General features: G+C 47.2%; 1 protein-coding gene across 4 annotated transcripts in view; it reads left to right on the top strand.

The window, feature by feature from the left end:
* Positions 1-1,679: 1,679 nt before the first annotated feature.
* The window catches only part of CORIN (corin, serine peptidase), a 332,111-nt gene continuing 318,401 nt past the window's right edge, over positions 1,680-15,389 (top strand). For 3 of the 4 annotated variants that reach the window (XM_053578126.1, XM_053578129.1, XM_053578132.1), the window contains exon 1: positions 1,983-2,317. In XM_053578126.1, the coding sequence (XP_053434101.1) occupies positions 2,048-2,317 (270 nt within the window). In that variant the 5' untranslated portion in view covers positions 1,983-2,047. Of the gene's footprint in view, positions 1,829-1,982; positions 2,318-15,389 lie in introns of those variants that run through there. The other variant, XM_053578127.1, reaches the window with a different exon arrangement.

Genomic DNA, 15,389 nt, shown 5'->3' on the forward strand with positions numbered 1-15,389 from the left:
CTCCACCAGAGGGCAGAAAGTGGAAGAGAAAGGAGATGAAATAGAAACTCATGCTTGGCTTCAGAATGCCTGTGGAAACCTGGGCAATCGTACTCACCCCTTATTTTATGGACTGAGCTCACTGTAGCCCAGGAAGACTGCGTAGTTTGCTCATGGTGGAGCTGGCAGATGACTCTCCTAGGCTCTTGATTTCCAGGCTGACGCTGTGGTGATGGTACATGATGAGATAGTGTCTTAGTAAGAACACAGTCCTGAAATCGCACTGCCTCCCAGGAATCCCAGCTCAACTGCTTGTATAACCTTAGGCTGCTTTCTTCAACTCCCTAAATCTGCTTTCCCATCTCTAAAACAGGTGATAATAGCATCTGCCTCAAAGTGGTTGGTAGAACTAAAAGAGCGCATGTAAAGTGCTTAGTACAACCTTGCTGAGATAATATGAGCTTAATTTCTGTGAACTACGACAAGCTGGTCAGAAACAGGATTCTGGGTCTGATGTTAGAATAACATGAAATCAGTGTTTCAACCATTTTACTGTACATACGCAATATTTTCTACATTTGTGTCTAATCTCAGAAGCAAAATGCTGATTTTCCCCCAGTTTTGCAAATGCATATATATATATATATATATATTTTTTTTTTTTTTTACCAGGAATGATACCCAAGGAACAGGTGCCTGACACAATTTTAACGATTTGTGACCTTCTTTAAATAATGGAGCTAGAGGGCGGTGCCTGTGGCTCAGGGGTAGGGCCCTGAGGTGGTGGGTTCAAACCCAGCCCTGGACAAAAACTGAAAAAAAAAAAAAAAAAATGGAGATAGATTTTTCAATAATCTCATGAGTAATTTTTGAAGTTTTCATTACAATCTTGACTGAAATTGAGTGAAAATCATTTCTAACAAAAACTCAATGAAATCATTTTAATTTTCTTGAGCTTCAAATGGTAAAGGAATTTTTGCCATGGTGAACACCTCCAGGACCCTCCTTGACTCTGCCTTAGGAAAGTGGCTGCTTGTGAGTCACAGAAAGGCAGGGATTAGTTGCCCCTTGGGTTCAGCCTGTGCGCTCTGGGCAGGGATTGGGAATTTGGTTTAGGGAACACGCTGGAGTTCCTCTGTCCCTGCAGCCCCAGCAAAGACTCAGGCAGCCTTCCAAAAGCAGTTTCTTCACTAAACAAGTAACAGAAGGCAAGTTTCCACTTGCCTAATGCAAATAATGCTCACCTTATAAACATTAAATCTGCTTTGAGATAAACTTGGTCTTTAATTACCAGTGCCTGCAGTTAGTTTTGATTTTTGATTGGCAATTCTGGCTGAAAGAAAATGGTCTAGGATGTGACATGCCAAATTTGAAGAAACGTAACTCTTTTGACCCAAGCTCTCTCTCTTCCACAACTCAAACTTAATCTCTCCCTCTCCTCCTGCTGCTGTCCGGAGTGTAAGTTTTTGACGGAGACAGCAGACCCTTGGCTTTTCATCTGACCCTGAAGAGTAACTTCTTTGAGAGCAGAGAGCTGGGGACCTGGAGCATCTGTCATCAAGGGTTATTATGGGTGGGACTAGGGATGGGTGTGAGGGGAGGGAGTGGTCCGCGGGTGGGCTCTGTAGAGCAGACAAGATATGGGGCCCCTGCCCCTGAAGTTCAACTTGTCTCTTCCTGAGTGAGGAGAAAGGCATCCCTACGTGTGCTTCTTTGGGGGATACGCAGAGGACAGAAAAGCGACCACGATAAGAGGGGACAGAGGAGCGGGCGAGGCATGTCCTCCGCGGAGCAGCACCCTGCCCTCGCTGCGGGAGAGCGCTGCCGCCGAGGCGGGGCCCCAAGGCCGGTAAGATCCCGGATTCGCGCTCCGCCCGCGGACAGGTGGGATGGCCTCACCGTCCCGGAGAATCCGGGTCAGCCCCTCCCGCTGCGGCCCCTCCTCCGCCCGGTGCCACCTCTTTCCACGCCGTCGGTGAGCCCCGGCTTCGCAGTCTGGCGATCAGCGCGTCGCAGCCGGTCCCCAGGGGCACCCGAATTGCCCAGCACCCAGCACCCTCTCAGGGTCATGGGCAGGGTTTCCTTCAGCGTCCGATTGGGCTCCATCCGGAGACCCCGCTGTCCTTGCCAGGGGCGATGCTACCTCTCCTGCAGAGCCGGTTCTCCGCACGCGGCGCTCCACGCACCTGGCGGACTTGGCTGCGCGCTGGCGCCGGGGCGGGCTGCAGAGGGGGCGGTCGGTGCCAGCGCCCCGGGGGTCTCCGGCTTCCTCTTCGCACCAGCCACGCAGGCGCCCCGCAGCTGGAAGGACCGCGCGGCAGCCTTGCCTGACCCAGACGTAAGCCTCCTTTCCCGCCTGCGCGCACCTCGGTCTCTGTTCCCCGGTGACCAGCTGGTGGCTGGGGCTCACTCCATTCTAGATTTAGCTTCCCAGAACCCGCCCTCCTGCAGAGCACTGGAGACTCCCGGGTCACCAGCGTGCAAACTTCCTCTCCGGTGGGTACCTGCCCAGGCACACGGGTGTGAGCTGCCAGGATTTGGCGGGCTCGGATCCACTCCTGGGAAGGAACGGCATTGCCCCTCGTTCAGGAAGGGAAAGGCAGGGAAGGGCAGCACAGTCGGTCCCTATGGCCCGACCCCCAGGAACCGCGTCTAATTTGGGGCTGCCCTTCTCTATCCGTGTCAGTAGAGCCCCAGAATCCTCTCGTCACCGCGGGGATCCTGGCTGCGCCGAGACGGGGACCGGTGACCGCTCGGGGGAGCGGGCAGACCGGGGCCGGGCGGGTAGATGGCGGCGGGCAGGGGCCGGCTGGGACTCGGCTCCCGGCCCCCCGGGCGAGCTCCGCACACTAGATGCCGCCCGCTCCGGACCAGTGGGTGGCGGTGTCGGCGCTTCCTGCAGCGCGTCCCCTTTCATTCCCGGGACCGAGCCCGGGGCGTCCCCGGCCGCGCGCAGGGAAGCCGAGTTCCCTCCCGCGGGGAAGCGGTCCCGGCAGCTCCGGAGGAGGAGTTCGCTCCCGCTGGGAACGTCGGCCAAGGATGCGCGGCAGACGCCTCCTCCTGAACGAGACTTGGACTTCTACGTGCACCTTTGTGGTTTTTAAGTTTTAAATTTGAAGCAGTTTCCGGATGGAAGCAAAGCTCTGCAAAGGGACGTCAGACCACCGCCAGAAAGGGACTGAGTGGGGTCAGGACTTGCCGGTGACTGTTGCGAAGGGCACATTTCCGCAGACAGTTCTGAAATTAAAGAGGCTAGGAGACTTTGATTTTGGTATAACCCAGAGAGAATGAGAAGAAACAATGCATTTTTTTTTTTTTTACAATTTGTTTTATAAAACCAATTTCTGTCGTAGTCGCGACGCAGCATTCGCCACCTTCTTCTATTATTATAGTGGAAGCCTCGGGCTTCCTGTGAGACGGGGCTGAAACTCAGTCCCCAAAGCCGCGTCCCCACAGCCCAGAGACCAGAGGAGTCTGCCCAGACGCCCCGGAGTGCTTGGCTGAGCCGTCTGGTGTTCCACGGAGTATTTTCCACGACACCAAGAATTTCATTAGGATGAACTACTTTTAGTTATTTGGGTGTGAAACCACATACACATCAACATCTCAAGATGCTCAATACTAATATGAAACCAATATATAAACGTGTACACACTCATACCAAGGATAGAACAGAAATAGGATCGAGCAAAGGGGAGGGGTGAGGAGGGAGAGGGGAGGGGAAGGGGAGGCGGAGGGCGATTGGCGGGATCTCACCTAACGTGCACAAGGGGGTGCTCAGCACGCCCCCCTGGGTGAGGGGCGCTCCTACAATTTGAACTTTACCTTGGAAGTGAGAACAGTGAAACCTAAAAGGTTGTTCCTTCATATTAATTTGTAATTTTTAAAAAACCTCAAGATGCTGTAAAGCATTTTTCTAGGAAGAGGGGACCTTTCTTGAACGTTTCTTGCAGGACGAGATTGCAGTGTCCATGAGGAAAATCTCACTTAACCTTCTGCTGAATTAAAGAAGTAATTCAAGTATTGCTTTATTAGTCTCATCGAATCTATATCCGGGCATAGTGAAACTTTTAAAAAAGGCACACAATTGATTCCATCAGAAACCTCCATCATAATGCTGCGGAAATATTTCTGGCACCCGCACAGAGGGCAGGCCCAGGGCTTCTTGCCAATCCACCGCGCACCAGCTGTGTCCCCTTCGTCCCCTTCTGGCAGGCCCTGCGGGGCTGCATCTGGGTTCCGGCCTCTGCAGGCTCTCCTGGCCGCCCGTCCCACGCGGGCTCCTTCATCCTGCGGCAGACGCGAAGTGGGGAGCGAAGCTGAGGCGCCCAGGTCCCCAGAGACTCCGTGTGGTCACTCTCGGAGTCCGTTTTCAAACCTCCCTGCTGTTAGGGAGGTACCGCGTTCCTCATTCTTCTCTTTCCCTCCCTTCCAGCACCTTCCACATGAAGACTTAAGATCTTAAGTTTCTCAGTGTCTTTACTGCTGGCGTAATGGGAGCCATGAGTACGGGATGGCTGTAACATAGAATTTTTCTAAATGTGTCCAACGGGGAAATATTTATTTAATATGCCACTCCTGCCTTAATCTTAGTCAACAGGTATGTGCTCATGCAGCCCGTTGGCCCCATCATATCTTGGCATCTACTTTGCCAGAAACAAACGGGAAACAGGGCTGGTTGGCTAAGGGAGACTGACCTCTGCAGGATGCGAGGTCTGCAGTGAGCACTCAAGTGACCCCCAGCCTTACCTGTGCCTCGGCACCTGCAGGCTCACACGCAGCCACACAGACGTCCGAGTTTCAGGATTATTGGAGAGGGTGGAAATTGAAGAAATTTAAGACAGATGGTGTGCCTTGTAGGAAGGGTATGGGCTTTGGTGTCAGACCACCGGCTTTGCTCCTTAAAAACTGCAAGGGTCGAGGCAAGCCAGTTACCCTGGTCAGAAACTCAGGGTGACACTGACCACTTGTAAGGACTCTGTGGATTAAGGGAGCAAATGTGTACTAGAAACACTGATGCTGTGCATATACTGAAATATAATAGTTGCACATTCTAATAAAGGCTCCCTAACCTTAAAAAAAATCTCATGAGGTATTGGCATATAAAAACTGTTCATATTTATCAATAATATATACAACTTGACGAGTTTGGAGATAAGTATATGTCTGTGAAACTATCACCATAATCAATGCCATCACCCCCAATGTTTCCTTCTGCCTTCTATATGTACTATTATTATTATTTTGTTATAAGGATACTTAACATAAGATTGATCCTCTTAACAAAATTTTAAGTATACAATCTGGTGTTGTTACCTATGGGGCTCTGCTGTGTACGTGTATCTTTAGGACTTTCTCATTTTGCATTTCTGAAACCTTCTGCCCTTCGTCCACTATCTCCCTGTTTGCCTCTTCCCCATGAAGCCACCACCCTACTTTCTACTTGTACGATTCTTCCTATCAGTGGGATCATATGATATTTGTCCTTCTGTGTCAGGCTATTTCACTCAGCATGTCCCCCAGGTCCATCAGTGTTGCGCAGAGCAGGACTTTCTTCTTTGGTAAGGTTGAGTGATATTCCAGGTACACACGCACAACATGCCCTTGTCCATTCATCCATCAGTGGCTATTCAGGCTGCTTCCCTGTCTTGGCTATCGTAAATAATTCTACACTTAACTCAGGAATACCAGTTATCTCTTCAAGATCCTAATTTCCAAATTATTAGAGTACATTATTTGTTTGATTATGTACAATAATGGAATTGCTGGATTATATAGTGGTTTATTTTTATTTTGGGGGGATCCTCATACTCTTTTCCATAATAGCTGTACCAATTCACATTCCCATCAGTGGTGTAAAAGGATTCCCATTTCTTCACATCCAGCACTTCAGTTTTTGATTATAGCCCTCCCGGCAGGGGTGAATGAAACCTCATTGCGATTTTCATTTGCTTTTCCCTGATGATGAATGAGGCTGAGCACCTTTTCATATACTGACCTACTGGGCATTTGTATGTCTTTTTTGGAGAAATGTCTATTCAAATATTTTGACCATTTTTGAATCAGGTTATTTGCTTTTTGGCTATTGAATTATAGGAGTTCCTTACATTTGTTAGATAGTAACTCCTTATGAGAGACGTGATTTGCTAGTATCTTCATGCACTCTGTAAGCTGCCTTTTTGTTTTGTTGCTTGCTTCCTTTTCGGTCAGAAGTTTTACATTTTGGTGTAATTCCACTTGTTTGTTACTGCTTTAGCTGCTTATGCTTTTGGTGTGATAGCCTGGAAATTACTCCGAAGGTCAATGTCAAGAAGATTTTCCCCCATGTTTTCTTCTATGAACTTTATGGTTTCAGACCTTGTGTTTAAGTCTTTAATTCATTTTGACTTGATTTTTATGTATGGTGTGACATAAAGGTCAATTTTATTCTTTTGCATGTGGCTATCCAGTCTTCCCAGTTTTCTCTTCTCTGCTGAAGAGTCTGTCTTTTCCCCACTATGTAGTCTTGGTACCCTTGCCAAACATCAGATGACCACATAGGCACGGCTTCTTGGCTAGGTGTTCAGTTCTGTTTTCTTGGGTCACATGTTTGTTTCATGCCAGTACCACACTGTTGTGATTTCTGCAGCTTTGCACGTCTGATTTACGGGAGGTCAGCAAGGACTTTCCTTAATGAATGGTCTGTGGTGTTGGTCCTTCCAGGTGTCTGAGGCCTTCACCTGCCTTTTACATAAGAAGTTGGGGAGTGCTCCTGGGATTTTTATTTTTTCTACACTGTGTTTTCTTACTATAGGGACACAAGTCATGTTGGATTCAGGCTTCACTCTAACTCAGTGTGACCTCGTCCTCACTAATTACAAATGCAGAGGCCCCATATCCAAGTGAGGCACATTCTCAGGTCCAATGGACATGAATGTGGGAGACACTGTTCACTTCAGTGCAGCAGCTGTTTGAATATTCTCTTGCAGTACATTTCTACATGTCTAAACCATCAGTGCTGGCGGTGACAAGTGCAGTGTCGATGCTTGATGAGGCTGGTTGGGGATCCAGGGTGGTCCTTAGGTGATCACCTTGCCTTCAATATGGGTGCTGAAACTTTGTAAGAGGCTCAAGGAGACATCTGCTATAGAAGGGTCAATCAGCCAACCATCTGACTCAGGAGTAGGGCAGAAAATACAGGGGTGAGTTGCAAAGACCGTTTTGATGGCACCGACTTGTGCCCCGGTGGTCCCACACATCTGTGTGCTTATTTCGGAGCCTCATCCTGCAAGCAAGATGCCACTCCTTTGTAATGTGGTTTGCAAATCAAAGCTGCATTGTTTGACTTAATATTTCTCTGTGATCCTTCAAACAAAATTTTGTCCAAGTCAAGCATGATCAGAAATGGGATTTTAAGACTAAATTGATACTAAGTTGCTGTGAGATTTTACAGCACTCAGTTAACTTCTTTTTTCTTGCCATGAAGTGTGTTTTATTGTCATTAATCATACAAATAATTTTTTATGATAACCCAGGGAAAACCAGAGAATTTGGCAATCTGCTTAGGGGTACTCTCGAAGTGACATCAGCGGCTGGGTTCACGGGCAGCTTGTGGGTTCTGTCTGTCCATCTCACAGGTGGCTTTTCCTCCACATCAAAATGGGGTCTTGAAGACAACGGGGATGGAGAATCCAATCAAAGATGTCTCTTTGGTTGGCAGGGCGTTCTTCTCCTGTGTCTGTTTTCTTCAGCTTGGGCTTATAGAAGTGGACAATTTCCCCCATGCCCAGTTTGTCTGCCATTTCCTTAAAATAATCCCTGGCTGCCTGCTCTGAGCCTCAGGCCTTGGTGCTCCCACTTAAAATTTTACAGCAAGAGACATCAATTAACCTTTTTGATTCCGTGTGGATGAAAGGAGGTAGTTAGACTATTCATTTTCCAAGGACCCTTTTAGATCTGAAACCTGTAAGTTTAAAGTGGCAGCAGAAAATGAGCAGGACATTGAACCATTTTACTTTATTTTTTACCTCTTCCCTTTCTGACACTTGAGGAGCTGGCGTCGTCTTTTCCAGAACCTCTTCTCCAACTTTGACGCCAACTGAGTGTTCAACAATTCAATTCTGAGGCTCTCTCCCTGGAATTAGTATGGGATCCCATAGTTGAGAGGGCTCAGTCCCACGAGATGCCTCCACTTCAGACAGCAGCTGCAAGTCCTGGGCTACCTGCCTTTCTGATTGGCCTTGACCTGGGGTCTCCACAGGTTGCCTTCAAGACTCTACTGTACAGTTGCTGGGTAGAGTGTCTTCTGCACCCTTTGGCAGGTGGCATGCTAAGTTCTGATGGGTAGATTGGTAGGATGGTCCTTCCTCCCCCAAGTATGAGTAGTTCCTTGAGAATTAAGGTGGGTGGCACAGAGATGGGGGTCCGGGGCTCTGCCCTTGTCCTCCTTCCCCAGGAGAGCCAGTGGGGGAGGACACTACCTCCAGGCACGTGGATGTGTTCACCACCTCAGAAACTCTCCAAAACCTCCATGTAAGGGTTTTTATGGAGGTTGCATCACACAGGCCTGATTGATTCTGTTGCAGGAAGATGAGGCCCAGTGGAGAGAAAGAATACCCAGACACCGTGTTTAAAAGAGGAAGGTGCAGACAAGAGTCCATAAATGGCCGGGCTCCCCCAACTGGCTCAGTCTTCTCCTTTTTATGTCCAGTCAAAAATTACAGCCCATAGGTACCTTTCTCATTGGTCAGTTTGAATCGAGCTGGAGAAGTAGACTCAGGCTTTTACAGAACTGTGGGCTTTTGTGGAAGCAGAAGCAAGTGTTAGTTTCCAGGTTCCAGGAAGTTAAGTTTCTACAAATTCCTAAGAGCTGAGTCACCATGGGGAAAAGTTTGGCCTGTGTATCCTCAGGGTCTGCTTGAGAAGACCTCTCTTCTCTTAGACCTCACTTCTTGCAGGTATCCTCTCTCAATCCTTATTCAATTTTCACTGCCTCTTCCCTTCCTAAAGGTTATGGAGTAGGGCTGAAAGTTCCAGACTTCTAATCGAGGTTGAGTCTTGCTGGTGACCAGCCTCCATCCTGAAGCTACTTAGGGGCCATCAAGAATTCAAGAATGTTAGACCAAAAAAGGTGAACCTCATTAGAACAAAAGGTGCTCTAATCCCTCCCATCGCTCTTGAAATTCCAGGGGATTTAGGAGCTCTGAACTGGGAAATTTGTGGGGAAAGCAAATGTATATTTCTTATGCCATATAGGCGTGCTGCCTGGGGAAGGGGCGTCCTAGGTGACCTTTCCGTCTGTTTCCCTTTAGTCAGCATTTGCTAATTCTTTTTACAGTGACTCTCAAAGGAGACCAATCTGAGGAAATTGGGAAGCAGTTTAAAGCACCAGAGTCCTGGCTTCCCTGAGGGGAAGTGTACCCTGGCTGTAGGTTGGAACTGAGCATTTTACCGGTCTCTGCAGCTCAGGAGTGGTGGAAAGGATGGCGCGGTGGCTCAGGACCAAGCTGGGAGCCAGGCAGGCCTGTGTCTGCTGCTGAGGAATAGTTGACACAGGAGAAAATCCTTCCCCTTAAATAGCTAGGTAGGACATACACACCTATGCATTCAAAGCTCAGAAATAAAAAGAAAATAACAGAAATATGCTCAGAATAGCAAAGGAGCAGCATTTTCATATATAGACAGAGAATTCTAGGATCTCTGAAAGTTAGGGAGGGTGGAAGTCAAAGAAATGAGAAAGCAGAGTGAAACTAATTAAACCATTAAACCCAGACCAGGAAATTAGCCCCTAGGCAGCCCTGGGTGCAGACTCACAGAGACCCGGGCTCAAGTTCTAGCTCATCACTAATTGATTTGGTGTGGCTCTTGCGAGTTAATTTCCCGTAGGCCCAGGGTTTTTTTTCTCTCAAAAGTGGGAATAATAATAATAATAATACCTCTCTTACAGGGTTATTTTGAGGACTTAATAAAAAATGTATTATGAAAGTGCTTTGTAAGAGTCCAAGTTGCTAGATAAATGTATTTTTGTTGTTATTGTTGTCACCTAATGGAGAATTTAGTCACGTATGTCCCTCATATAATATTCCTCTTGATTTGGAATTTGAATCTGGGAAGATATTTGCTCTCCCTAGAGAAGGAAGAAACGTGGCCTTCAAAATCCAGGCTCTCTCATGAGCAGGAGTAAGACAAAAACGAAACAACTGAAAGTTAATGTCACCCTCTTTCCTTTTGACCCAAATAAACCAGTAAGGTAAAAATCTCACTCAATGGAGGTTTCTTAAGCCAAGGTTTTGAGGACGTGCCTGGGAAAAATGTGAACCACAGATAAGACGTGGCTGTTTTCCTGAAGTGGAAGTTGAAACCTTCTGGAGTTTAGAGGCAGACAGAAAGAAGGGGAAAGGCAGGAGCGTGTACTGGGGGGTTGCGATGAGGTAGGGGCTGCCTTCCGTGAAGGCCCAAGAAATCGACATTTTACAGAAAGTTGTGTACGTGCCCCTGAGTGGGTGGAAGAAGGTCTGATTCTGCCTGTGTCCAATTCCGTGACCTGTAAGATAAACGCGTCATTCACTGTTGGTGTGGAGTGAACAGGCTTTAGCGTAGGTCCAGACACAGGTGTAATTTGCATGTTTTTACTTACGGGAGGTTAGCAAGAAATTTCCTTACTGCATGATCTGTGGGCCCAGCTCTCCACAGGCGCCTGAGGCTTTTACCTTCTTTTTTTGTATAAGGAGTTGGGGGGGCGGGGGTGGCCCCAAGACTTTGATTTTTTTTGAATTTGATTTTCTTTTTATACTTTATGGTCTATAGCAGCATCATCTTGTAGAAATAATGTCAGCCACATATGTAACCTAAAATTGACTAGTAGCTGCACTTAAAAAAGCAAATCAAAGCAGATGAATTTTATTTTAATGGGATATTTAACTCAGTGTGTTACTGCCCAACCGGGTTCCTCTGCTCACTGCCCAAGAGGACCAGTCCCAGAGACAGCAGGGCTGCCAGCTGAGGAAGAGTTTACTCTGCCTAGGATCAGCAGGGAGACAGGAGAGATTTCTCAAATCTGCCTCCCTAGGAAGTGGAGAGACAGAGTTTTCAAAGACAGTTTGGTGGGTAGAGAATTAGGCAATCAGGGTCTGCTAATTGTCTGGTTTTGAGGTGGAATCATCAGTCCCACTGTGTGGTGGTGTCCAAGACCAGTTGAGGCAGTTTCTTGGTCTGGGTGGCTCAATGGCTCAACTGGCACGCAGGACCTGGAGGATGTCTTGAAAACTACCTGGATTCCGAACAGCTGATGCTATCTGTGGAGAAAGTTAAGAATCTTTACAAATGGCAGTTGTGTCCTCTAAAGTACCAATTACAGAAAAGCAAACAAGGGACAATGACTGTGATCAGGCAACCAGGGGACAGTGGCTGGTTCCCAGTGTTTTAGCTAAGCCTGCTCCTCCACAGTTTTCGGCCTGTACTCTAGTTCTCACCTCGCACCCCATCATCAATTTGCAAGGGCATTTCCAAATGTATCCAAATTTAAATTTTTTTTAATGTAGTCAATAAAAATATTTTTAATGTAATAGTTCCTTTTTTTTTATAATATGTCTTTCAATTACAATTCTTTTACAGGGCATCTCAATTCAAATGAGTTACATTTCAAGGGCACCAGGCCTCAGGGAGTGAACCACTCTGAATGGTGTTCCGGAACCACCTAGATATATCCATGTCCTTGTCCCTGGGACCTGTCAACGCTATTTTCTGTGTCAGAAGATCACTGATATAGAGACAATATAATTAGTTAAAGATTTTGAAATGGAGAGATTATCCTAGATGACCTGGGAGGATCACAGTGTTCTTTTTTTTTTTTTGGGACAGAGCCTAAAGCTGTCACCCTGGGTAGAGTGCTGTGGCAGCTCACAGCAACCTCCAACTCCTGGGCTCAAGCCATTCTCCTGCCTCTGCCTCCCAAGTAGCTGGGACTACAGGTGCCCACCACAACGCCCAGCTATATTTTGGTTGTAGTTGTTGTTGTTATTTGGCGGGCCCAGGCTGGATTTGAACCCGCCAGCTCAGGTGTATGTGGCTGGCACCTTAGCTGCTTGAGCCACAGGCACTGAGCCTATCCCAATGTTTTCATCAGAGAGAGGCAGCAGGTCAGAATTGCAGGAGATGGTGACATATTGTCATGTTTTTCGACAGAACATGTTTTTCCACCTTTTTTATCTTATGGCATACTTGAACCTATAGTAAACTTTCTCGCACACTTAAAATGTTGATCCAAAAAAAGAAAAGAAAAGACTAAAATAATAGAATATACTTACTGTGCTTTGAGCCTCTTTGGAAGATAATTTATTAAAAACTTTCAAAGTTTTTAAATATCATAAAACTCTCTCACTGCACACCAGTTGAAAATCGCTGATGTAGAGATTGGAGGAACAAGCTTTGAGAACGCAGGGAAGGGCCACAAGCCAAAGAATACAGGCTCGTGTTGCAAGATGAAAAAGGCTCTGCCCAAAGCCTTTGGAAGCAGCAGCCCTGGTAATGCTTTGATGTTAGGCCTGTGAACCTGATTTCAGACTTTTGACCTCCAGAATCATCAGAGACTAAATATGTGTTGTTTTTAGCCACTAAGTTTATGGTGATTTTTTACAACAGCAATAGAAAATGAGTACATGACCCATACACTGATACCAGCAAGGTGCTTTGGGAAGGTGTTCCCCTGGCTACATTACCGTAATTACAGTTGGCTTCATCTCAGCTTGGGCTGGGCTATCTGTGTGCAGTCATTCCTAGGGTTCGCGCGTGTTACTGCCAGCTTCCCTTAGCCCTGCGGTCTATTTAGTTGCAGCCGTTGACAGCAAAATCACACCTCGTGCCTTATGACTGCCCTTGATCATGAACAGAGGATGGTTTTTTATATTGGGGTACAAGTTACAGAGCAGGGAAAAAAATGATTAGAAAAACTTACTGGTTCTCTTTAATATCTGTTTAATTGTTTTTTTGGAAAATCTAATACTCGAAAAAAGTCTATTAATTAAATTTTCACTGCAGTGTGCATTTGGTAGGGTTAAAATGTTAGTTTATCTGTGTTAGTGAATGTGTGATTATGCCAGCGATTCTCAAACTTCAGTGTGAGTGAGAATTACCTGATCTAACCCAGATGGCCAGTCCTGCTGTCAGAGTTTCTAATTTAGTAGGTCTGGGTTGGGGCCCAAGAATTCGCGTTTCTAACAAGTCCCAGGTGATGCTAATCAGCCTCAGGTAGTTGTGGAGAGCCCCTCCGAATCCCTGGCCTGCAGGGGGGACTCCCAGGCCTCGCCCCTGTGGGGAGGGAGCCTCACAATTGCTAGGAAAGGCCTTCAGGGTGCCCTCCCTCCCTGAGCAGGGCACATACCTCCTCCAACAGTAAGCTCCAGTGTTGGTTGCTAAGTCACTGCAGGGTCAGCACTGCTTCTCTTGTTCAGCTCTGTTTTGTGTCTCCCACCTGAGGTCTACAGTAGGTGACAATTCTGGGCTTCCCAAGTCTTGGCTAAAAATATCTCATTTGCCACAGGCCAGCTGAGTTCTCAGATTTCCCAGCTGGAGTGAATCCCTGGAACCTGGGGCTGCCCCATGGAAAGTCTGCGAGCAGGAAATATTTAAATACCAGGTTAAAAATAGTCCTTGGGAGGCCCATCGAAGCTCTGGAACCCAGCTGCCCACCCAGGGCAACCGGACTCCAGGGAGTGAGGGGGGTTCGGGGGCATCTGTGAAGCCAGGACGGCTGAGGGATGGGCTGGCTGTGTCCAGTTTCATCCTCTAAAGGGGCCGGGACAGATACCCACTTTGTGGTTCTTAATTCAAAATCTACACTTGGTGTATATAGCCCAAATTATTCTGCCTCTTTCTGTGTAACAAAAGAATTAAGTCTCCCTGACTGTCTGCAATTAAAATAGATGACTCTTTTCTAAGGAGTCCTGGTAAGGAAGTTTAATGGACCCTAGGAGGGCCCTGGAAGACCCTGAAGGACAGGACCTGTGTGTGCCTTGGTCAGTGGTCAGCTTGTTTATGACAACCTCAGCTGGCCTACTTGACTGACCTCCTGGTAGCAACAACATGTTTTCTGTTGTTTTATAAACCTGACCTCTATCAGGTGAATGTAAGTAAGAGGAATAAAAGTGCTCCTGGGATAAGAAGTATATATTCCTAATTAAGTTTGTGTCAGAAACTCTTAGAAGCAGGAAATTCTCTCTTTATCCCTTGAAGGAGGCCTTCTCAACAGGGGAGAAATGCCCTTTCTCTAGAAATATTATTTCTTCCTGTAGTGCCAGTGGTTGAGGCTGAGGAGGTTCGCATGGGATTCAGACAGATTGAAGAAAAACTGAGTTGCTGAGCTTGCAGGGGCAGGTGGGCTAGCAAAGACGATTCCCCACCCATATTAAGTCTGCCCAAGGTAGGAGCTGCAGGGAGCTGCTGCCTTCATCCAGCTTGCAGGGGCAGGTGGGCTAGCAAAGACGCTTCCCCACCCATAGGAAGTCTGCACAGGCAGAGAGGCCTGGAGCCTTACCTAGTGGCCAGAACCATGGCTCCGGAGTCCAGCACTAATTATGTAAGAATGAGTCATATTCCTTAATCATGGTTACCTAAGAGAACACCCACCTGCCGGCTTTCAGGGAGAAAGCCTAATCAACTCATCTGCCCCACACTTACCCTGTAATGGAAACAAATGAAATGCATGGGATCCCTATTAATTAATTAATTATTTTATTAATTAATTATTTTTTTTATTTTTCAGAGAGGGCTTTCTTTTAAAAGTTTGTTATCCTTTCATTCACATTCCTCAATGACAAAGAAAAAATATCAAAAAATTATCCAAATTAGCCCTTTTTTCCTGAATGGAGTGCTGAGTGCTGTGCAGCGGGGTCGGGAAGAGGCCTGCCTCCCAGTCACTGGTTTCCTGAGCGACAGTGTTAACTCTGCCAGGAGCCCTGCAGCTGTGATGGTCCTACCGCTGTAGCTTAAAGCATTAAGACGCACACCCACTCTAACTCACTTAAAAGTAGCTTAGAAAGCTGAAGGGTCCAGATCTTACTGTTTTTTTTCCTGTTTTATATAATATGTTTTAAGAGGGAAAAGAGTCAAAAAAGCAGTGGCATCGATTGCTTTCCAGAGATTTCAGATCTTTGGGTTTTCCTGTTTCTCAGCCCTTGGTGAGCCACTGAGTCCCGCATTTGTTCAGCAGACAGAACAAGGCAGGCTCTGAGGTGCCGGGAGGGACAGCAAGGCCGGGACCATGTCTCCGTATCACCAAAGAGGAGCGCTGGAGGGCCTGTGGTCCCCATGTGGAGTAAGGATGGTGTGTGGGAAGCTCAGCCCAAGGTGGGGTGCAGAGTCGGAGGAGGATAAGGGAGGTGCCTGGAGGTGGGGGAGCCGGGCAGGATGTTGCAACCAGCTGGGGCCGGAACATG

Source organism: Nycticebus coucang, chromosome 23 (assembly GCF_027406575.1).
Source record: "Nycticebus coucang isolate mNycCou1 chromosome 23, mNycCou1.pri, whole genome shotgun sequence".
Taxonomy (NCBI): Eukaryota; Metazoa; Chordata; class Mammalia; order Primates; family Lorisidae; genus Nycticebus; species Nycticebus coucang.